Below are 25,956 nucleotides of genomic sequence, written 5' to 3' on the forward strand. Positions count from 1 at the left end.
CCAGCGAAAAATCCAAGACCGAGTCAAGAATTTCATCCGCTGGATATAGTTGAGTCAATTTTGTGACTTGTCGTCGCAATCCCTCCACATTGTCTAAGGGGGATTCTCCTCGTATAGCAACTTCATAGCTTAGTTCAGATTTTTGTAAAAGTAAAAATTTTATTGGGTAAGACATATTTTTTTTTTTTAAATAATAGAAGAATTAACACTAGGTATGTTGTGCAAATAATAATAATAATAAAATACACAGTAAAAGATGAAAAAAATTAAATACAAATGGCAAAAATAAAATATAAAAAATACAAGCATAGAAAAAAAAAAAAGAAAAAATAATAAAAGCGCAAATAAAATAGCCCAAGCCTATTTGCCGTTCTGTTACAATATATAGCTGTTGTTACAGAACGATCGATAGTGTAATGCAAAAAAAAAAAAAAAAAAAAGGTAAAAACAAATTGCATATATATATATATATAAAAGTTACTGCAACTACTAGTATGAATATACCTTAAACTTATTTCAAATATAAGAAATAATTAATTCGATTGATGATGTTCAAGTTATTGCTATTAAATTATGTAGTAATTATATATTATTTTACAATTCATATATTCACCCTAGTTCTGCAAAACAATCAACTTCACAATTCTAGCTCACCGAGCAACTTCACACCTACTTACTAAACTAAGATAAGTAGTGAACTGTGACGGAACAATATGATTTATGACCTTTGACCACGGACATGGGCGCCACTGTCGCGTTTGTTATTGTTAAAAAAAACAAATACGGCAAATTAAGTTTATAAAAAATGTATTCATAGTAAAAAAAATAAAAAAATAGTTGTTTAGAGTCAGGGTTGGGTAAGCCTTGGGTCACAAAACATATAGTCCGCTCAGTCCAAGAATAAACACCACTATCCTCGGTCTCCTCGGTTTTCCAGCAATCCTCTCCAGCAAAGCGGCTAAGTCGGTATGCAGTCTCACGAGTATATATATGTATATAGTTTCCAGTCGTCGGGTAGGTGGTTATATTATATCAATATCTACGGTGTTCCTGTAATATACCGAATCATTGCATTATGATCTTATAATAGCAAGATATAGTCAGACCTACGGATTATGGGTATTCTATAGCTACTTAATTAGCCAGCAGAAGGAGGAAGAAAATCAAGGCGGCAGTTATAATTTTAAATCAGAACGGTTACTAGGCGGTTAACAAAAGCACTGCGCATTATAATCAACTATTATTCATTATGCAAGAAAACAATATTATAATAATATTATATAGGGCAAGCCACACAATGACACTAGTATAGTGACACTATCAGTTAAAATTTTAACTTACTTAGCTACTATGACACATCAAATTTACAACAAGTCTTAAGTCCAAAATAAATTAGCAACAAATATTATATGCACAACTTACCCAGTATGGGAACACTTTAAGATTCTATTTTCAATTTATATAAATATTTATAGTGAATTTAAATTCACCCGAAGAAAATAATTGCACACTGGTTGTAGTAGGTAGGTACTATTAGCGTTAAGAACGGCGACGTATATGCGCTCGTAAGTCTATCATAGAAGTGAGTGCTGGTGAGGTGAGGCAGGGGGCAGCAAACGGACCACGGACCGGTTGTCGAGCGTTGCAATACAATAGACAACAAGTACCTGCTTGACGAACGCAATAACTATCATATTTGTATATTTAGCGATGCTACAATACAAGGTCGCTGGCTAAACGCGCCGTGAGTCAGACATATAAGAACAATATTTCTATATACATATTGTCAGTCTATAATCATCTATAATATACATCATCTCGACCAAGAACATCGTATCATTTATTCGCAACAGCAGTTATCTCGTTATTTACTCCCTTTCTTACCATATCATCTTTCACACAGTACATCCATCTCTTTTTGGGCTTTCCTCTGCCATTATAACGATCCACATTCATATGTACCTTAAAATATAGGACGAATATTATTTTGGTTTTCAGTTTGAATGTCATTTTGTTACTAAAGGTAGTTATTGGTTGTTTGGGCTATTGTCAGGTGCTTGGACCTGTAGCACTACGACCTACATAGATCTATTGTGCTCGCCCTTTTTCAAAGTTCGCTACCTAGACCTGTCAGGGACAAGAATTGAAGGATATTCTTTGGAGCGATGGTTTTTATCTCCTCGGGAAAGAGTGTAAACTTTCCAAAGGATATATTTCGTTTATACTTGAGTGGGCATGAAAGGTAGTTACCACTACCTCTGCATGAAAGGTAACCACCTCTGATTTTGATAGTAGTGTAATTATTATAGATTAATTTATATCAATACTACCTGTGCGCGCGATTTCACTCGCGTTAAATTTCAATAAAAAATATAGTCTATATGTCATTCTAAAACATTACTTATATTACTGTAAAGTTTCATCAAATGAAATCCATTCAGTAGTATTTACGTGTAATAGTAGGTAACAAGCATACTCATAAACTTTCGGGTTTATAATATTATTAAGATAAACTTAACTATATTTAGTTAAAATAAATAAGCACACTTTACGATATTAATTTATTATTTAGTACCAACAAATGCACACGTTTATACATAAAATATCAAATGCTCTGTTATTATATATTTATATATTACAATTAATTAATAATTAACATAACGTAATGTACAAAATAAAACATTTTTTTTTTAACTTCACCTATTGACTTCATTAACATTACATAGTATAAAACAAAGTTGCTGTCGCTGTCTGTCCCTATGTATGCTTAAATCTTTAAAACTCAACATCATCTCAGCCCAGACGTCCACTGCTGAACAAAGGCCTCCCCCAAAGATCGGTCCTGCGCTGCATCGCAGCCAATGCCTTCCAACGATCTTGACCAGATCGTCGGTCCACATTGCTGGAGGCCTTCCCACGCTACGTCTTCCGGTCTGCGGTCGCCACTCGAGGACTTTACTACCTAAATCTTTAAAACTACGCAACGATTTTTGAAGCGGTTTTTTTTAATAGATAGAGTGATTATAGAGGAAGACTTATATGTATAATACATGTAGATCCATGCAAAGCCGGGGTGTTTAATAAATAAAGAATGTTTATTTTATTTTAACAATTCGTTACAAAAGCTAAAATATATGCAACTCAAAGGTGACTGACCGACATAGTGATCTATCAACGCACAGCCCAAACAACTGAACGTATCCGGCTGAAATTTGGCATGCTAAGGGGATAATATAGGGGATGAAAGTTTGTATAAATATTAGATTTTGTAGGCCCTAATTTTTTACACACGCTAAACAAAAGTAAAGCCTCAAAAACTACCCCTAATTAATAATAATACTTACTAATACGCGAGCGTAGCTGCGTGCAAAATCTAGTTGAAGTTAATTCTTATAATTAAATCGATATAGTTACATATTAAATTCGAGGCGATATCACTAGAATTAAATTATCTAAAATCACAGATGCAATAATTGAAGACATGTCTTAACTATGTCTTTTTAATTATTATTATAACTAATACACCTTATAAACTAAAAATATATAACTCAAAGGTGACTGACATAGTGATCTATCAACGCACAGCCCAAACCACTGGACGGATCGGGCTGAAATTTGGCATGCAGGTAGATGTTATGACGTAGGCATCCGCTAAGAAAGGATTTTGTTTATTCTACCCTCAAGAGGATAATGGATGATGCAGGATGTAAATGTATTAGTATGAACCTATCAGTACCTAATGGAACGAATAAATTAAAACTAACAAAATAATTTCTAGTTCTTTAGGCACTTTTATTTTAGAAAAATAAAGTTAAATTCGCGGGAACAGCTATTAAGTACTATATTGCTTACAATTTCATTATACAATTAATAATAAAAAAAAACTAATGTAGAAGTTAGGACAATTCATTTAAAGTAATACAAAGAGGAAAAACTTAATTAATTATTTAATAATAATATTTATTTATTTATTTAAAGTAATACAAAGGGAAAAAACTTAATTAATTTCTTATAACATTTAAGTTAGTTAATTTTTAAATTTCTCTTTATCGAGGTAGACTGAAAAATAGTCGGCGTAGAATCCAATTTCACCTGTATTTTACCTATTTACCCATCTGATTGTAAATAGTTACCGTAACCTGTAAACGACTGAAACGCCAAAGGCTTCAAGTGCGCAATGACGATCCTCATGAGTAAGGTAGTTTAGAATAGAATAGAATAGAAAATCCTTCATTCAGATAAACTTAATTTAAACCTTAATACCTAAGCAATTATTATCTAAATATATTTATATAACTCCAACTCAACGCACAGCCCAACAGCCCAAACCACTGGACGGATCGGGCTGAAATTTGGCATGCAGGAAGATGTTATGACGCAGGCATCCGTTAAGAATGGATAAGACAGAATTTAGATTAATTCTATCCCCAAGAGGATAAAATAGGGGATGAAAGTTTGTATGAAACTTTGTCAATTTTAAACCGATCGGGCTGAGACTTTGCATGCATAAAGCTACTACGACGTAGGCGTCCCCTAAGAATGGATTTTGATAAATTCCACCCCTAAGGGGATAAATTAACGCGAGCGAAGCCGCAGGCAAAAAGCTAGTCGTATAATAAACTCCTTTCCCTAATTCAATTAACTTTTCCGTGCTTCCAAACTCGGATATCGCGGCGTTCCGGCGGTCTTTGTCTTGGCAGTAAAAGAACTCTTGAAACACGAAGTTCCACTTTGACCGCCGCGGTCAGACTGCCCGCTGTGTGCGTTGTTATAGACTCGGTAGATTCTAATAAACGCTGAACGCGGAACGCGGAACTCGGAACTCGGAACTCGGAACTCGGAACTCGGAACTCGGAACTCGGAACTCGGAACTCGGAACTCGGAACTCGGAACTCGGAACTCGGAACTCGGAACTCGGAACTCGGAACTCGGAACTCGGAACTCGGAACTCGGAACGCGGAACTCGGAACTCGGAACTCGGAACTCGGAACTCGGAACTCGGAACTCCTGACCGCTCTCTGTGAGCGTGGGCTCTAAGTAATTATACGTATAAATAATGACCACGTTTATTTTAAAACTATTTAATTTTACCTATATTTCCGACTTATTAATAAAATGTTTTTTAACGTCCACCTTTAAAATTATCTAAATTTATGTCTTTGGCACATAATCTAAATATAGAGTGACTTTTGTCTCCCTCTGCTTAGCTTGGAACTAGATGGCGTTGTGTGAATTGTCCTGAGGTATTAATATTATTATTATTATTATTACTTATAATACTAGACAATTAACACAGCGCCATCTAGTCCCACGGTAAGCAGAGCTTATGTTATGGGTAGACAACTGATATAAATACTTAAATATGTATTTTTAAAACGTATATAAAATACATAGAAAACACCTCAACCGACAAAAAATCATACTCATTAATTGCAATCGTACAAGAAATCGAACCCGCGACTGAAGTAAAGTGGTGTTAAACCGCTAGACCATCGAGGTCGTTATGTGTCTTGTCAGGTCATCGCTGTTCTTTGCATGTTGCTATAAAGTCGACATCAGATCTGTGCTGCAGTTCAGAGCTCTCTTGAGCGTGCACCTCGCCCAGCCTCTCGGCGTCGGTCACGTGGTCAGGCAGGTCCGCTTCGCTGGTGTCAGGGAACATGAGGGCCAGCACCGCAGGCCCAAGGGACACCAGCCCGAACACTATACTCGTTAGACCAGTCATGTACTGTTCCTGAAAATTTACATGTAACTTTTTTTATAGCATAAGGAATAAACGAGCTTGCGGCTAACTTACCATCAGGTTAGCCGTAAGTCCGTTAGTTGAACGTGTCGTGTAGGGGTTATAGCAACTGGTTAATCTCATATATAAAATTCTCGTGTCACAATGTTAGTTACCATACTCCTATGAAACAGCTTGACCGATTTGTATAAAATTTTATATGCAGCATTCAGTAGGTCTGAGAATCGGCTACTATCTATTTTTCATTCCACTATATTTTTTTTTTGAGCAAAATTTTTTATATATATTTTTTTATTGTGTGTTATTAAAAAACACATATAACCCTAAATTTTCACCCTTCTATCACCAACCCCTATTTTTTATAGCGTTATTAATTTATATGGCAAAACAACGTTTGCCGGGACAGATAGTTTAACTATATCTTTACATAGTATAAAAAAAATCATCGCCAATGTCTGTTAAGTTACAACTAAACTATTTAGAATAGAATAGAATAGGAAATCATTTATTCAAATAAACTTAATTTAAGCACTTTTGAATAGTCAACATTTTTTTTAAATCTACCGCTTATTCGGAAAGCTGTCTCATCACATGAAGAATAAGCAAGAAACTTGTGTGTTGCTCTTTTAAACAATCCTTGTAAGTTCATATTTTACAAGTCGAAACGTGTGAATACAAACTACCAACCAGCACTAATTTATTTAGTCTCAAATATAAAAACACAATAAGATTAAATCAGTCTAGTGATAAGAGCAGACCAGTCCCTACAAGCAGCACTCGTTCACGAGTATGACGGATGAGCCAGCCATCTCTGCGCTCGACCATATTTTAGGGAGCCCAATGACCCGGGATTTAAAAGAGCAACACGTAAGATTCTTCCTCGTTCTTCTCATGGTGAGTAGGACTATTCAAAATTACTTAATTGTATAAGTCAAGAAACTAACTTTTTTTAAATTGTTAGTAATCTTTACATAGCATAAAATTTATCTTCCGCTGTCTGTTAGCTTATATCCTGTAAACTACACACGGATTTTAATGCAGTTTTGAGCCAGAGATAGAGTGATTCAAGAGGAAGATTAAATGTATAATACATGCGTATTATGGTGTATAACAAGCCGAGAAATTCCAAGATTTCTAATGCATTTGTGCGAAGCTGGGATAGGTGACAATTTTTTTTTAGGACAATTCACACAGAGCCATCTAGTCCCAAGCTAAGCAGAGCTTGTGTTATGGGTACTAGACAACTGATATAAATACATGGATACATTTTTTTTTGTAATAAATTGTAAATACATACATATTATACATAGAAAACATCCAGACCGATACAAACAATCATACTCATGATTACAAATGTTTGTATCGTGCGAGGAATCGAACCCGCGACCATATATATATAAATTAATTGCTGTTCGTTACTCTCGCTAAAACTCAAGAACGGCTGAAGCAATTTGCCTAATTTTATCTTTGAAATATTCATGGAAGTCCAGGGAAGGTATAAACGGTGATAAAATATGAAGAAATTGCATATAAAATAGTAAAACCAACTATTTTATTTCCCCATACAAATGGCTGACACCTGTCAAACAGAGTGCATACAAAAATTTATTGCGTAATGAAACTTTTTTTTTTATATCATAATTTGAGCGCGTTTGACCGCAATCTCAGCTGATGTTAAGTGATGATGTGGTCTAAGCTGTTACACGCAAGCTCAAATAATGCCTATTCACTCTTGACTTAAAAGACCCAATGTTGTAAGAGGCAGGAAAAATAGACGCTGGTAGAGAGTTCCACTCCTTAGCTGCTCGCATAAGGAAAGATGATGATGAAATAATGAAACTTCAAAAGTTCGCGGGGTCAGCTACTATAAAATATTTACCAGTAATGGTGCTTGTGGCGCAAGTGCAGAGCCCAGTCTGCCGACGGTGTTGGCAGCATTGGTGAGAGAGTTGCGAGATGTCGTGGGGAACACCTCCATGGCAACCACTGTTAAAGAGAACAGCCCGTAGCTGGTGCACATCTTCGCCATCACGTACAGCAGAACTGATGCCCACCACACGGCTGCAAGTAAATTATAATTACGTTACTGGAATAGCAAATAAAACTATTAAATAATGCTTTATTTATATTTTTCTCGATTTGGAGATGTGTCAACTCGAGTTACTAACTCGAGTTGCGATGTGCTAACTCGTAATAAACTTGACTCGAGTTAACTCGAGTTACTAGAATAGCAAATAAAACTATTAAATAATGCTTTATTTATATTTTTATCGATTTGGAGATGTGTCAACTCGAGTTACTAACTCGAGTTGCGATGTGCTAACTCGTAATAAACTTGACTCGAGTTAACTCGAGTTGAGTTCAGCCAACTCGAGTTGGAAGAATTCAACTGGTAAATGAATGGATCAAGTGAAAGAGCGAGAGCATGATTCTGTCATCGAACTGACAATGACATGAAATTTTCCAATCATACAATTTTCACTCGTCTCAAATATTTCATTCAGTATTGATTTGAGGTTGTTATTATTATTTCGCATATTCGTCCGATTATGTTATCATTAAATTTATTATGCGCTCTATAAGTCCTTCCGCGGCTTTAAAGTGCCATTTCTACTCGCTCCCTATAGTTCGGTGAAGCTTTCAAGGCTAGCTGCGCCCAAAAGCATTAGAATTGAAATAAAAAAAAATTATCCAGGTAACTCGAGTCAACTCGAGTTTTGATTAATTCTACCCCCAAGGGAATAAAATAGGAAATGAAAGTTTGTATGAAACTTTGTCAATTTTAAACCGATCGGGCTGAGACTTTGCATGCATAAAGCTACTATGACGTAAGCATCCCCTAAGAAAGGATTTTGATAAATTCCACCCGTAACGGGGCAAAATAACGCGGGCGAAGTCGCGGGCAAAAGCTAGTATTTTTTTTAATACTTCCACTCATTCGGGACAGCAATTGCATCACAAGAAGAATGAGCAAGAAATGATTAAACTCTTACATTTGGGTACGAATACAGAAGCGATGAAGAATATAGCGCACAAGCAGTACGCAGCGCAGATCGGGGCCTTCCTGCCGAACTTGGTCAACGTGAGCGCCGTGATGACTCTGGTGGGCACCGCCACCAGCAGCACCATGGAGAAGTTGAAGTACCTGCAATCATGGCGGAGAATGAAGAATAGAAGAGCGTAGAATATTACATAACAGAGTTTATTGGATGGTGGTGGTGGTGGTAATTGAACCCGCAACTATCGGAGATAAGGCGATCTGCTATCAACGCCAATCTTCCATTCTTAATTTATGTCGTGACTTCATCTTCACTGATGCAATCCCCCCGCCCCTCTTTCTCAAGTGGTACACCAGCGCAAAATCATCTACTAAAATACCTATTTATTGGAATTGAACCTTACTTGTTGCCCAAGAGGCTTGTAGAGTTAATAACTGTGCCGATGTACACGAAAATCCCGCAGAAGAAGCATGCCGCCATTAGAACTACGCGCAGCAATATTTTCTTTGATCGCAGCACAGAGAGAAGATGCGACTTCTGGTTGTTATCACCACCGGCCTGAAAGAGGGAAGAAACAGAAATCATATCAAAACTAATTTATTCATGTTCGGAAGGTGACGAGAGCTCCACCGACAAGAGAACAGCTCTACTACGAGCTACTGCTTTCTTGAAATATGATAGCGTAGCGGCTTCTGTATTGATTGCCGCATGCATCCTCATGTAAAGTGCGAATACTGTAACTACCATATAGTAATTTTAAGTAGCTGTGACGTGGTCGAGTGGAATGAGTAGTCATGCTCACTAAAATGTCTAGTGGCGGCGTGGTGGGCCGGGTCATTGGGCTCCCTAAAATATGGTCGAGCGCAGTGATGGCTGTCTCATCCGTCATACTCGTGTACGAGTGCTGCTTGTAAGTGGTCTGCTCTTATCACTACGACTGATTTAATCTTATTGTGTTTTTATATTTGAGCCTAAATAAATTAGTGCTGGTTGGTAGTTTGTATTCGATATGGTTACTTGTAAAATGTGAACACGGTTCAACTTGCAAAATGTGAACTACTTACAAGGAGTGTTTAAAAGAGCAACACACAAGTTTCTTGCTTATTCTTCTTGTGATGAGACAACTTTCCGAATGTGCGGTAGATTTAAAAAAAACTGTTGACTATTCAAAAGTGAGGAAGGCCAAAAAAGAGATGAACTATGTGAAAGATGATATGATAAGAAAGGGGGTACTTAACGAGATGACTGCGAACAGGGATGAATGGAGGAGAAAAACATATTACGACGACCACAAATAAATGGGATAAGGAAGAAGATGATTATGAATAAAATATTTATTAATCCTTACGAACACATTTTACTAATATTATAAACGCGAAAGTGTATGAGTTTGAATGGATGTTTGTTAATCTTTCACGCAAAAACTAATAAACGGATTTTGATGTAACTTTATAGTAATATAGCTTATACATCAGAATAACATAATAGACTATAAATTTCACGCGAGTGAAACCGCAGGTACAGCTAGTCATTACATAGTATAAAATAAAATCGCTGTCGCTGTCTATCCGTCTCTATGTATGCTTAAATCTCTAAAACTACGCAACGGATTTTGAAGCGGTTTTTTTATACATAAAGTGATTCAAGAGGAAGGTTTATATATATAGTGTAATATATGTGCCCCCGTGCAAAGCCGGGGCAAGTAGCTAGTTATCATTACGTAGTATAAAATAAAGTCGCTGTCGCTTTCTGTCCGTCCCTATGTATTAATAGACAGAGTGATTCTAGAGGAAGGTTTATATATATAATACATGTACACCCGTGCGGAGCCGGGGTGAATAGCTAGTAATTTATATTTTTATAAATTCGGCCACACGATGGTTTCGTCACCCGCACGGTGAATCCTAAGAAGGTGGATTAGTAAGAAGGTCTTCTCAAACAAAAATGTCAACCTACCTGGTCGCTTTTAGTTTTCTGATGAGAAATCTTCGTCAAAGTTTCCTTAGCTTTGTTTGATAAAGTGATATTGTTGATTTTTGCGACTTTATTCAGCACCCTCACGGCTTCATCATTTTTGTTATGGGCGAGCAACCATCTCACACCTTCGTCCATCAGGAAGATGTAAAACACCACCACCAGTAGCGGGGCGTAGATAGCCCTCATCAGGTCCCTCCAGTACGGTATCCTCCAGGCTATCAGGCCGAAGAAACTGCTCCCGAAACTGGCCATTATATCAGCTATGCACGAGAACATGACACGCCGCTTATGACTGACCGTTTCCAGTGCTAAAAATATCATTACATAGTATAAAACAAAGACGATGTCGCTGTCTGTCCCTCACTATATATGCTTAAATCTTTAAAACTACGCAACGGATTTTTTTTAACAGATAGAGTGATTCTAGAGGAAGGTTTATATAATACATGTATACCCGTGCGAAGCCGGGGTGGATAGCTAGTCTATTATAATTATACACTCAAAATATTTTTTCTCAACTGATTTGTTTGTCAGTCTATGGACCATAAGATATATTTTTATATATGTATTTAAAAATTAGTATAGCGTTGTATCAATAATGTAATGAATTATATAAAACTTTGAACTGTTCAGTGTAACTTGGTTATTTTAATAATAATAATAATAATAATAATAATAACCGCAGGACAATTCACACAGCGCCATCTAGTCCTAAGCTAAACAGAGCTTGTGTTATGGGTACTAGACAACTTATATAAATACATAGGATCATTATTTTTGTAAATAAATACATATTATACATAGAAAACACCCAAACCGATACAAACAATCATACTCATGAATACAAATGTTTGTACCTTGCGAGGAATCGAACCTGCGACCATCGGAAAAAAGCGGTGTGCTAGACCACCACCACCGACCACCGAGGTCGTCGGTGCTTCTCGCACGGTACAAGAATTTGTAATGTTTGTACCGTGCGAGGAATCGAACCTACGACCATCGGATAGTAAAGCAGTGTGCTAAACCACTAGACAACCGAGATTGTCGAAATAGTGGTAAATATAACTAAAACACATTATCTACATATAAAAAATATTACTATTTTTTATATGTAGATAATGTGTTTTAGTTATATTTATTAGTTAGTTAGTTATATAGTTATACATGTAGATAATCTTACAGTTATAAACATGTTACTTACATAGTACCATAGAAGCGTTGCCGTATCCCAAAGCAGTTTCTAGAAACTCGAACACGAGCAGCATCCAGTAGTTGACAGAGAAGGACTTGATGAGACCAGCAATAGCCACAGCCAGAGGTGTCATTATTATTATCACCTTGCGACCGTATCTGAAACATTATTAGATGTCCTGAAAATACAGCAATCTCTGCGGTATAGCGGTGTGGCCGATAGTTGCGGGTTCTATTCCTCGCACGGCGCGATCATTAATATTTATAACAAAATTGCAATAGCATATGATTATGGTTACTCCATTTTCCTTAATTGAAAATTTAAAAATGAATCTGAACTTTTCTTGTGCACATGTTCCCACCAACATGCTCATGAAGGAGGACTACTGGCCGAAGGGTGTGTATCGGCGCTACCGTGGCAGATTACCATCATCAGTGCAGTGATCACACAGACAATTTTTTACTTATTATATTATTCATTTATATGTATGTTAGTCTGTAAAGTATTTATAATATGGGCCATTAGTAGACTGAATTGATAACTGAATAAATGTCGGAGAGGTTAAAGAGTAATCGTCTATCGTGGTATGGGCATGTAATGCGTAGGAATGAAGATCATATCCTAAGGACGGTGTTACATATGAATGTGGATGGTTATAAGGGTAGAGGAAGACCGAAAAAGGTATGGATGGACTGTGTGAAAGATGATATGGTGAGAAAGGGAGTGAATAATGAGATGACTGCGAACAGAGATGAATGGAAGAGAAAAACATATTACGACGATCAAATAAATGGGATAAGGAAGAAGCAGATGATGATAATAAACTGAATGTACTATATACATGTTTACACTTTTTTAAAACAACTTTTTTGGAATAACATCCCGCCACCATTTAGGAATCTGACTGCCGTACATAGTTTTAAAAAACATCACTAAGAATACTTAGTAGAAAAACAAATAATAGGCATTCTACAGAAATTTCTTGGCTAACGGTTGCAATCTTACGTAATGATTTTTAATAATTTTTTTCAGTATATAATAATCAGTTCCGCTCATCTTATACAAGGACATTTGAAAAGAATACGAGCTGAGTTTCTTGTCAGTTCTTCTCATCTCGAAATCATCCCGAACTGACGGTAGATTTGACATATTATAAGAGTCTGTAATGGACCTACATGTATAAAGACAATTCAGTGGGTACAGATAGTAAGATGAATCCAGCCATCATTACACTCAATCTTATTCTAGGTTGTCAATGATGGCTGGCTGATCATACTCGTGAACGGATGCTGCGTGTGTGGACAGGTCTACTAATTTACAGTCACAGATTAGACAATTTCCTTTTGACAAAATTGGCGAGCATTTCTCACTAATTTTTAATTTAAAAATTAATCTGCAGTGTTTATTAGTATAGCATTTTTGTAAAAATACAATAGAAGGACTTTTGAAAAGGATAACAGCTGAATATTTTGTCAGTTCTTAGTTCAACAGCAATCCGAACTGATGGTAGACTTGACAAATTATAATTCAAATTAAAAAATCATTTATTCATGTAGGACAGTTTCAGAGGAGTTTCCTCCCGCGTACACTTAGATTGTGGAATGAACTTCCTGCCGAGGTTTTCCCACGAGACTACAGCATGGGGTTTTTCAAGTAGGGTATATTAAGGTTTCTTAAGGGTCGGCAACGCGCAAGTGATACCCTGGTGTTTCAGGCGTTCATAGGCTACGGTAACCATTTACCATCAGATGGGCCGTATGCTTGATTTCCACCATAGTAGTATAAAAAAAAGGACATTTTAGCTGCTTATGAACGTCAAATTTATTATATTATAATCTTTCCCTACGATCCAGTTCGGTACATAGATCCAAGAAGAACTGGCAAGAAACTCAATTGAATTACTTTTTTTTAAAGCCAATTTATTTACAATGTATATTTATATAGGTGTCTATGTCTAACATTAAATGAAAATCCCGTGCATGAACAACTATTGCCATGCACGCTCGTCATTCAAGTAATCGTTTAGTGAGTAATAGGCTTTGTTCAGTAAATATGATTGAACAGATGTTTTGAATTTATTTAAGGGTAATTTCATTATATCGTTTGGTATCTTATTGTAATTTTTTATATACCTGTTCCCATAAAAGACTCATTGAGTTTTTAAATTATTTATTTCACGCTATATTTTATTGTAAAAAGATGCTTGCCAAGCTAAAGAGGAAACGACACTTATGGTACACATCCTATGTGGTTGTAGCTCATGTATATATATATATATATATATATATATATTCCAGTACATCATAAGAGTCTGTAATAGACCTACATGTATAAAGATGTTTTGATTTGATTTGCTACCGCCTGTCTTGATTCATAAAGTTTGCGCAGGCAAATGGATAGCATAGTCATTCATTAAAAAAAAATCTTACATACAAACATTATTTGTATGTCTACTGTAATAACCCATCATTAGTGTCTACATGTGATTCGTGTACATCTATACATATAAATATAATTGGAGTGTCTGTTTGTAATATTGAAATAACAGTTTACAACATGCATATGAATATAAATACGGTACATATACCAAAATAACATTTTTTACTATTTTTGTCTGTTCGTTTGTTCTGGCTAATCTCTGAAACGGCTGGACCGATATTGACGGAACTTTTTTTGGCAAGTAGCCGATGTAATAAGGAGTAACTTAGGCTACTTTCATTTTAGAAAAATAAAGTTAACCTATACATATAAATAAAATTGGAGTGTCTGTTTGTAATACTGAAATATCCGTTTTTTACAACATGCATATTAATATAAATACGGTACATATACCAAAATAACATTTTTTACTATTTTTGTCTGTCTGTCTGTTTGTTCTGGCTAATCTCTGAAATGGCTGGACCGATTTTGACGGGACTTTTATTGGCAGGTAGCCAATGTAATAAGGAGTAACTTAGGCTACTTTTATTTTAGAAAAATAAAGTTAAATTCCACGCAGACGAAGTCGCCTGTACAGCTAGTACTTAATAGAATCGTAATAACTTAATATGGAAATGATTGTGAATAATTTCACTAATAATCTTCACGAACCACAATAACTAAACGGCAGTTAGTGTTCACCGGCGTGACACCCGTCCGGACAGTCGTTTATATATATGTAAGTATATATCTATCATTACATACTATAAAACTAAGTCGCTGTCGCTGTCTGTCCGTCCCTATGTATGTTTAAATCTTTAAAACTACGTAACGAATTTCGAAGCGGTTTTTTTTATTAGTGATTCAAGAGGAAAGTTCATATATATAATACATGTACACCCGTGCGAAGCCGAGGCAAGTAGCTAGTTATTTATAAAGTTCTGGTACTCTAACTGTAATTTCTACTTTCCAAGTTTCTTTGTTATTCTCTTAGACTTCGTACGCGTGGAATTTAACTTTATTTTTCTAAAATAATATTTTTTCTAAAATAAAAGTAGCCTAAGTTACTCCTTATTATATCAGCTACCTGCCAAAAAAAGTCCCGTCAAAATCGGTCCAGCCATTTCAAAGATAAACCGGACCAAACAGACAGACAGACAAAACTTGTAAACTCGTGTACGCGTGCGAAGCCGGGGCGAGTAGCAAGTTAATTAATTATTAATTAATATTATAAAGCTGAAGAGTTTGTTTGTTTGAACGCGCTAAACTTAGGAACTACAAGTTCGAATTGAAAATTTCTTTTGTTTCGGATAGTGCATATGTCGAGGAAGGCTTTAAGCTATATAACATTATGATACGACCAATAGAATCGGAACATCAGTGAAAAATATTGCAAAATCGGGGAAAATCTAAATATATATATATAACTCAAAGGTGACTGACTGACATAGTGATCTATCAACGCACAGCCCAAACCACTGGACGGATCGGGCTGAAATTTGGCATGCAGGTAGATGTTATGACGTAGACATCCGCTAAGAAAGGATTTTGATTAATTCTACCCCCAAGGGGATAAAATAGGGGATGAAAGTTTGTATAAATCTTCTTAGATTTTTGACTGATTGAACTGAAATTAAAGATTGGAGCTACTATGATGAAGACGTTCGCTTAAATAGGATTTTGATAAATTCAACCCCCATGGGGATAAAATAAGGGATGATGCAGGATGTAAATGTATTAGTTTGAACCTATCAGTACCTAATGGAGCGAATAAATTAAGACGAACAAAATAATTTTTAGTTCTTTAGGCTACTTTTATTTTAGAAAAATAAAGTTAAATTCCACGCGGACAAAGTCGCGGGAACATCATCATCTGCTTCTTCCTTATCCCATTTATTTGTGGTCGTCGTAATATGTTTTTCTCTTCCATTCATCTCTGTTCGCAGTCATCTCGTTATTTACTTCCTTTCTCACCATATCATCTTTCACACAGTCCATCCATCTCTTTTTCGGCCTTCCTCTGCCCTTATAACCCTTATAAAAAATTGTCTCTACTACTTTTAAATAATTTTCAACATACAATTTTCGTCTTACAGTTTTAATTTTTTATTCAGTTTAGACGTGAAAGGTTTCGGCTGAAAAACTGGATGCGGTGATCTTGTTACACTCACAAACAACACTACAGTTCAAATATATAGCGTTTGTGGCCCTGATCCCCACCGACTTGCTGCCCACCTTCATGAAAGAGGACTACTGGCCGAAAGGTGTGGTATATCGGCGCTACCGTGGCAGATTGCCGTCTTCAGTGCCGTGATCACACAGACAATATCATTGTATTAGTTTTTAAATATTATTTCATATGTATGTTAGTCTATAAGGTATTTATAATATGGGCCTAGTTGCCTGAAATAAATGAATAAATAAATAAAATAAAATATAACTAAATCACAATATATACCTGTCCGATATAAATCCTGATAGTAAGAATGAGACCACCAGCCCCAGGTTGTGAACTGATCCGATCATCGTCCTCTTCCAGGGTTGGCAGCCCAGGTCGAACTGGAACAAATACAATTTTATCATTACATAGTGTTTAGTAGGGAATCTTCTATACTAACAATTAAAACTGTAATCACTAAATATATATCTTTAATTTGTAGCCTCAAATATATTTGTACATTACATCACTTTGAAAACTCTTATAACGTATTTATGTAATAAATATGACAATATATATATTTTCTCTACAGTTCCCATCTGATCTCTATAATATTATATTTTTTACATTTTGGCGCCAAAGTTATTTCACCTTTTTAAAAGCAACGGAACAAACCCAAACAGCTATAATAATGAGACAATATTCAAAACAGTGGGATATTTAACACATAGTATAAAACAAAGTCGCTGTCGCTGTATGTCCGTCCTTATGTATGCTTAAATCTTTAAAACTACGCAACGGATTTTGAAGCAGTTGATTTTAGTAGATAGAGTAATTCAAGAGGAAGGTTTATATATATAATATATGTACACCCGTGCGAAACCAGGGAGGGTAACTAGTTAATATTATAAACGCGAAAGTTTGTGTGTATGGATGTTTGTTACTCTATCTTGCAGAAGCTACTGAACGGATTTTGATGAAACTTTACAGTGACATAGCTTATGCATCAGAATAACATATAGGCTATAAGTTTCACGCGGATCAAACCGCGGGCACTAATTATAATAAATAAATTATTTAATAAATATATAATTATATAAATATTTTTTTATACTATGTAAATGGCAAACAAGCATACGGCCCATCTGATAGTAAACGGTTACCGTAGCCCATGGACGCTTAAAACAGCAAGGGAATCTCATGGACTATGTCGAACCATAAAAAAACTTCTAGAAACACCCCATGCTGTAGTCTCGTGAGAAAACCTCGGCAGGTAGTTCATTCCACAATGTAAGTGTACGCGGGAGGAAGCTCCTCTGAAACCGCACTGTCCGAGACCATTTAGGTTCCAGCGTGTGGGGATGAATTCCTTGTCGATGTAATAATATACATAGAAAACACCCAGACCGACACAAACAATCATACACATTAAGGCAAATGTTTGTACTGTGCGAGGAATCGAACCAGCGACCATCGAAGCAAAGTGGTGTCCTAAACCACTAGATCACCGAGGCCATCCTAATATAATAATAATCTCAGGACAATTCACACATCGCCATCTAGACCCAAGTTAAGCTAGCTAAAGCTTTTGTTATGGGTACTAGATAACTGATACATATACATAAATATTTTTTTTTCGCAAATACATACATATTATACATAGAAAACACCCAGACCGATACAAACAATCATACTCATGAATACAATTTTTTGTGCCGTGCGAGGAATCGAACACATGACCATAGAAGCAAAATGGTGTGCTAAACCACTAAACTACCGTGGCCGTCATAATATGATATTAACTTTACAAGTTGGGAATTAAAAGGTGTATCAAATACTGTGATTTCAGTATATTAAATAGCAATTTACACATCCGCTCACAACAGTTTAGTGTTTGAACCTTGAACTTGGACTGCGCGACCATCGGCCGCTACTCACTCACAACAAGGGTTTGTCGGGCCGTCCATAGTATAGGCTGTTTATTATTACTAGTGTAATAGGTACTAATTAAATGCTTGCATTGCATTCTTGATTTAATTGATTGATTTTAGAAATATGAAAGCGTAGCGGTTTTTGTATTAATTGCCGCATGCATTCTTATGTAAAATGTGAATACTATAACTATCAGATGGCAATTGCGAGTAGCTTTGACGTGGTCTAGTGTTTTGAGTAGTCATGCTCACTAAAATGTCCAGACTTGTGGCGGCGTGGTGGGCCGGGTCATTGGGCTCCCTAAAATATGGTCGAGCGCAGTGATGGCGGGCTCATCCGTCATACTCGTGAACGGGTGCTGCTTGTAGGGACTGGTCTGCTCTAATCACTATGACTGATTTCCTCTTATTAATTGTTTAACCAGTTGGTTATGTATTCATTATTTTTTCTTTTTGAGTATTTAATTGAATTAGTGCTAATTGGTGGTTTGTATAATGTGTGACATTTAAACTTAAAAATGTAAAGTAATAACAATAAAATTATTTAAAAGAGCAACACGCAAGTTTGTTGCTCGTTCTTCTTGTGATGAGACAGCTTTCCGAACGAGCGGTAGATTAAAAAAAATGTAATGACTATTCAAAAGTGCTTCAATGTAAGTTTATTTGAATAAATGATTTTCTATTCTATTCTATTCTAAATGATGATGACTTAGACTTTGAAGCTGGCTACCGCAAGGGAAACTCCAAGTAGCGCCCGTGACTTGTGACACGGGTGTAGGTTTAAAAGGCCCTTTTAGAATGCATTAACACTCACCTCGCAGCTTCCCCCCAGACAAATTCAAATTCAAAAATCATTTATTCGTGTAGGATATTTTAGCCGCTTATGAACGTCAAGTTTTACATTATAATTTTTTTTCCCTACCGTCCAGTTCGGTATATAGATCCAATTGAGAAGAACTGACAAGAAACTCAATTGAATTACTTTTTTTTTTTAAATCCAGTTTATTTACAATGCATTTATATAGGTGTCTATGTCTAACATTAAATGAAAATCCCGAACATGAAAACTATTGCCATGCACACTCGTCATTCAAGTAATCGTTTAGTGAGTAATAGGCCTTGCTCAGTAAATAATTTAACAGATGTTTTGAATTTATTTAAGGGTAATTCCAATATCCTTTGGTATCTTATTGTAAATTTTTATACCTATTCCCATAAAATACCTATTGACTTTTTCTAAACGATACTTGGGGACAGCAAGTTTGTCTTTAAATCTAGTATTAATATTATGAATATTGCTGTTTTTTGGAAATAAGTCAAGATTTTTATGAACATATAGGATATTTGAATATATAAATTGAGAAGCAACGGTGAGAATATTTGCCTCTTTGAATTTCTCTCTTAATGAGTCACGACTCTTCATACAGTAGATCGCTCGAATGGCACGTTTTTGTAATAAGAATATATTTTTAATATCTGCCGCTTTTCCTCATATTAGAGTATCCCATAAGAGAGTAAACTATGAAAATAACTAAAATAGACCAATCTAGCAGTATCAGTATCAGTCTACTATCTAACCTTACGCACGGCAAGACCCAACTAAGACCGGGATAAACCCATTTCTAATACAATTAACCGGACGAACATGCTAAAAAAATAACAACCTCAAATCAATATTGAAACATTTGTGACGAGTGAAAATTGTATGATATGAAATGATCGGAAAATTTCATGTCATTGTCAGTTCGATGACAGAATCATGCTCTCGATCTTTCACTTGATTCGTTCATTTACCAGTTGAATTCTTCCAACTCGAGTCCAACGCAACTCGAGTTAACTCGAGTTAGTAACGAGTTGAAACATCTCTATTATAATTTATGTTATGTTACATTACAGTGCAATATCACAGTAATTGTTCGACATAGAATGACGTGGAGTATTTGTAACAATTAATAATCTTGATTTATTGTTCGCTCTATTACAATGTTATTACATTACTATGTTAATAACGAGATGTATGGAATAATACTATATAACTATATGTCTCTGCACAGCTACAATTATTGTCACTACATTATATGTACATATATGTAAACAGACTGTCACGATCCGCTTTTAGTATAACTTCAATGGATACTGGACTATTGTTTAGTTATAAATATTTATACTAATATTATAAATATGTATTTTTATCTTTCTGTATGTTTGTTATTTTATTACTACTGAACGGCTGAACCAAAATTGATGATTGTAACTCGCGGATGCAAAGACTTGGTTTATTTAATAAAATAACTTGGTGGGGGTGAAGTAGGGGATGAAAGTTTGTGCAGTTTAGTTCCATATTCATAGTAATATTATAAATATGTGAATGTATTATGTAAATTTACATGTTTATATCTCGGGAATGCAAAAACGTGTTTTATTTAATAAAATAACTTGGTGGGGGTGAAGTAGGGGATGAAAGTTTGTGCAAACTTGTTGCAACTTGTGCGATATATTAAACAACATTATAGGTGGCATACTGAAAATGTTCAGAAAAAGAAATATTCCCCCATTTGGGGAGTATATGTCCCAACTTTCTTTAGCTATATTTTATTTTCTATATTTAACAACATATTGTATGAAAAATGTATAGTACTTCCTCCTGAGAGTTTGCCAGTTCGTTTGTGGAACAATAACACATAAACAGAGGGAGGAAGTGGATTGTTTGTAATGTGGACTGATGACACCATTGCTAGCGATGTATCGTGTCAGGAAACCATCATAATAAATTCCTGGTAAATTTGTCACGAGCTAACTGACCTGACCTCATGCTCATCTTATCATCCTCCACTGGTGCCTCGCCAGCGTATATCGTTATCATATGAGTGCACTATTCCATTATCATCCATTATAAATACATTCACATTGAATCAGATATATATATAGTTTTCACTCCGTCACTATTTAGGGATTTTATGATATGTAAAAAGAATAAAGTTATTCATAAAAAGGAAAGAAGCCGTAAAGAAATACCTTTAGCAGAAGCAGATCAAAAAGTTACCTACGTACGTATTCTGGGCGAGGAAATGGTAGACTGAAAATTGCTCCCATCACCCCACCAGCAAAGATCTAAGAGGTATACCATCAAGGTTTTAGCCGGTAGGAGACTGGTAGTACCCCTTTATCCCTTATAGCAGAGATGTAAGACTAATTTTCCTGATGTAAAAAAAGGTCTTTCTATCTCATCAACCAGCTTGAATTCTAAGCTGTGTTTTGGTTGTAGGTATTACAGGATGAAAGGGATAACATTTTAGTCCTGAAAAATGGTGTCACGGGTTACATGTCTGTAGTGCTGTTCGGGCGACGGCCACCACTTGCGGCGCCAGCAACAATGGTGCGGACATGTGACGCGTATGACGGTGGAAAGAACGGCTAAGCGCATCTTTTACTCAGAACTCGAGGAAGGCAAGCGGAAGCATGGCGGACAACTCCTCAGGTATAAAGATGTGCTGAAGCGACACATAAAGCAGTGCGCCATCGATCCTTCGCTGTGGGAGCAGGCTGCTGGACGGCCGGAGAGCGCTTGCTAAATCTAGCGTCAAAGTATCTGAAATCCGGCGGCTCCTTGAGCTGGATACCAAACGCGACGAGCTGAAAGCCCGACCACCTGCGGCTGTCAGCTATAATTATGTGAACGGTGTGCTCTCATGCCCGCAATGTGCGAGGAATTTTACAAACAAAATTGGCTACATAAGTCACATGCGAACACATCAACGGTAGAACCAGAGTTGAAGACAGTCGCCGTGGCCGAAATTGGCCGGGATTTCATCATCATCACCATCAGGTGGGTCACTTTCTTTGCTATTTCAATTACATAATGGTATTAGTACGTCGTGATGGTTATAACACATTCATTCATAATTTAAGAGCTGTGCTCTTGTCGGTGGAGCTCCCGCCACCTTCCACGATCTTCTATCAGTCTTTCCAGCTGTTGATACGACACGACTCCAACTTTTTCTGTAACTTGCTTGATATAGCTGTGTCTCGGTCTTCCCCTTCCTCTCTTTCCATCTATTTTTCCTTCAATAATGTTATTAATTAGTTCGTCGTGTCGTATCAAGTGCCCCAACATTTTTCCCATCTATTCTCAATAATATCTATGATCTGTCTCTTTTCTTTAACTCTTTCAAGCACTTCTTCATTCCTTATTTTATCTTTCCAGATAATTCTTTCCATCCTTCTCCAACATCACATTTTAAAGGTTTGCAGTTTGTCTTGAGTGGTTATAACACACGAGACAAAATTTCAGCCAGAGCCGAAAGCGAGGGCGTAATAGAGCTGAGTTCTATACATATGGTTATATTACGTTTTTCAACACACTTCATTTTATCCCTCTGATCAATCTCCCATCCAATTCAAACGGGGATCGAAATTACGACGGCCTGAGCCGAGGTTCGAACCCCTAGTGGTGCCCTCAGACTAAAGTCGTATCCATCAGGCAGGAGCTAGCCTTCAGCCGATCCATAAGTTCTCCCGCGGGTTTGGAGTGCCATCTGCACTCGCCCCCTACGGTCCGGTGAAGCTGTAAAGGCCAGCTGCGACCAACAGTATTAGAGTAGTCCGAAAAAAAACAAACTTCATTTTAAATAAACTCAACCATAAAACTGTGATGCATACTGTTGCTTTCCCGCCGTTTTACTTTTATAAATCAGAGCGCTGGCCTTCGAAGGAGTGGTAGAATAAAAATGTGACTATTCAAAAGTTCTTCTATCAAGTTTAATTGAATAAAGATTATTGCTATTTTTAAGAAATCCGGTGAAATTAGATCCACTTTAAGAGTGTGTTGGAAAGAAAATAAAAATGATTTGTTATTACCTCAGCTACGATGCTATTGTAATCTTCATACACTATCTTCTCGCATGGCATCGTTCTGTTAAAGTTGAACCTCTCTGGAGAGCAGGTCCCGTTGTTAGCTATAGTCCAGTCTTCAACTACATTCGAGTGGAACATCGAGTCATACAGTTGAGGTCTTTGGCAGCTTCTGGTGTCGTTCATAAGGGCGAATGATGTCCAGCTTGCGTTGAATCTGTCATCGGAGAGATCACATTCTGGGACTACGCATCTGTGGAAAATAGGAGAGAAAGTTACATGGAAATCTATATATATAAATAAAATTGGAGTGTCTGTTTGTAATATTGAAATAACCGTTTTTTACTACATGCATATAAATATAAATACACCAAAATAAAATTCTTTACAAGTTTTGTCTGTCTGTCTGTTTGGTCCGGTTTATCTTTGAAATGGCTGGTCCGATTTTGACGGGACTTTTTTGGCAGGTAGCTGATATAATAAGGAGTAACTTAGGCTACTTTTATTTTATTTTAGAAAAATGAAGTTAAATTCCACGCGTACGAAGTCTAAGAGAATAACAAAGGAACTTGGAAAGTAGAAATTACAGTCAGCTGCCTCGGCTTCGCACGGGTGTACATGTATTATATATAAATCTTCCTCTTGAATCAATCTATCTATTAAAAAAATATCGCTTCAAAATCAGTTGCGTAGTTTTAAAGATTTAAGCATACATAGGGACGGACAGACAGCGATAGCGACTTTATTTTATACTATATAATGACGAGATACTATAATTTAATCCAAATATATATAACTCAAAGGTGACTGACATAGTGATCTATCAACGCACAGCCCAAACCACTGGACGGATCGGGCTGAAATTTGGCATGCAGGTAGATATTATGACGTAGGCATCCGCTAAGAAAGGATTTTGATAAATTCCACCCCTAAGGGGATAAATTAACGCGAGCGAAGCCGCGGGCAAAAGCTAGTTTGAGATATATGAATACTATAAATATGAATGAAAACGTGTAAAAAAGATAATAATAGTCATGTAAGAAGTGAAAAACGTGTAAATGTTTTAAGGAAAAGGAAAATACTATTGCGCTCTCTCACCAGAACAACATAGTTTTTGTTAGTATACCTGTAGGGTACATCAGCCGCTGTGAAGACGTAATTGAAGTTGCACATAGCGAGGAAGGAGTCCCTGAAGGCCAGGAGTAACAGCAACAACACTTGGTACTTCCCAAAGCTGCCCAGTTCGTTCAGGATGCTGTCCACGTTGAACTGACCGTCGGACGACTCCTCCGGCACCTTTGAACAATAATGGATTTATTTACTTTCATAAAATCCATAGAAATATATATCTTTATTCATTTTATTCACTTAATTATAATCTGATATAACCGACGATCTGGTCAAGATCGCTGGAAGGCGTTGGATGCGAGCAGCGCAGGACCGATCGTCGTGGAGAGTTTTAGGGGAGGCCTATGTCCAGCAGTGGACGTCTTCCGGGCTGCGATAATGATGATGATGATGAATTATAATCTAACTAAAACAATACTTATTCAAAAGAGCAACACACAAGTTTCTTGCTCATTCTTCTTGTGATGAATGTGCATTCCGAATGAGCGATAGAATAAAAAAATGTGACTATTCAAAAGTGCTTATATTAATTTTATTCAATGAAGATTATTTTTTTCTTCTTTCTTTCTTTCTACAAGAACTTTTGAATAGACACATTTTTTTTATTCTACCGCTCATTAGGCATGGAGACTCATCACAATAAAAACGAACAAGAAACTTGTGTGTTGCTGTTTTATATAGATTTTTTTTATGTATTTATTTAGTGAAAATTTGGATGAAATGACGGCAAGTTACGGCAACAACGTGTGACTCACGTATTTTTCTTAAGCTTAAGGAAAAAAATTACAAGACCATGATCCGGCCTATTGCCTTGTATGGATCAGAGTGCTGGCCCGTACAGGCGATGGATGAAAGACGACTGCATGCAACTGAAATGCGAATGTTGAGGTGGATGTGTGGTGTGACAAGAATGGATAAGATAAAGAATGAATACATTAGAGGAAGTATGAAAGTGGCGCCGGTGTCGGAGAGGTTGAAGAGTAATCGTCTATCATGGTATGGACATGTAATGCGTAGGAATGAAGATAATATTTTAAGGAAGGTGATACATACGAATGTGGATGGTTGTAAGGGCAGAGGAAGGCCGAAAAAGAGATGGATGATATGGTAAGAAAGGGAGTAAATAACGAGATGACTGCGAACAGGGATGAATGGAAGAGAAAAACATATTACGACGACCACAAATAAATGGGATAAGGAAGAAACAGATGATGATGATGATATATAGATATATATATAGGTGTAATTTGCAGACTATTGCATGTATATAGTAGAGTACCCTGGAATTCTATGTTTATAGTTAAATATTAGCTACAACTGAGTACAGCTGGCTATGATTTACATTTAACACACGTATGGTCACGCACCACTATGATATTTTGTCTCGCTCTCGTGCCGATCGAGTTTTCGGTGAGAAAGGAAGTAAATAACAAGATGACTGCGAACAGGGATGAAGAGAAGAGAAGAACATATTACGACGATCAAATAAATGGGATAAGGAAGAAGATGATTATGATTTAGTGACAATTTGCAAAAATGAAATTACAAACAGATAGTTT

General features: G+C 36.4%; 1 protein-coding gene across 1 annotated transcript; it reads right to left on the reverse strand.

The window, feature by feature from the left end:
* Nucleotides 1-4,635: 4,635 nt before the first annotated feature.
* On the reverse strand, nt 4,636-25,262 carry LOC131851055 (organic cation transporter protein-like). The gene is made up of 10 exons (XM_059201476.1): nt 25,227-25,262; nt 24,396-24,565; nt 23,276-23,522; nt 16,788-16,888; nt 11,921-12,069; nt 10,699-11,027; nt 9,146-9,300; nt 8,737-8,888; nt 7,623-7,804; nt 4,636-5,734 (listed from the first exon to the last, which is right to left on the reverse strand). Exons 1-10 carry the CDS (start codon nt 25,260-25,262, stop codon nt 5,519-5,521), a joined length of 1,737 nt encoding a protein of 578 aa, XP_059057459.1. The 3' UTR covers nt 4,636-5,518.
* Between the last annotated feature and the right edge of the window lie 694 nt (nt 25,263-25,956).

The sequence above is a fragment of the Achroia grisella genome, unplaced genomic scaffold, assembly GCF_030625045.1.
Source record: "Achroia grisella isolate CSIRO2021 unplaced genomic scaffold, CSIRO_AGI_Agris_v1 utg780, whole genome shotgun sequence".
In the NCBI taxonomy this organism is placed as follows: domain Eukaryota; kingdom Metazoa; phylum Arthropoda; class Insecta; order Lepidoptera; family Pyralidae; genus Achroia; species Achroia grisella.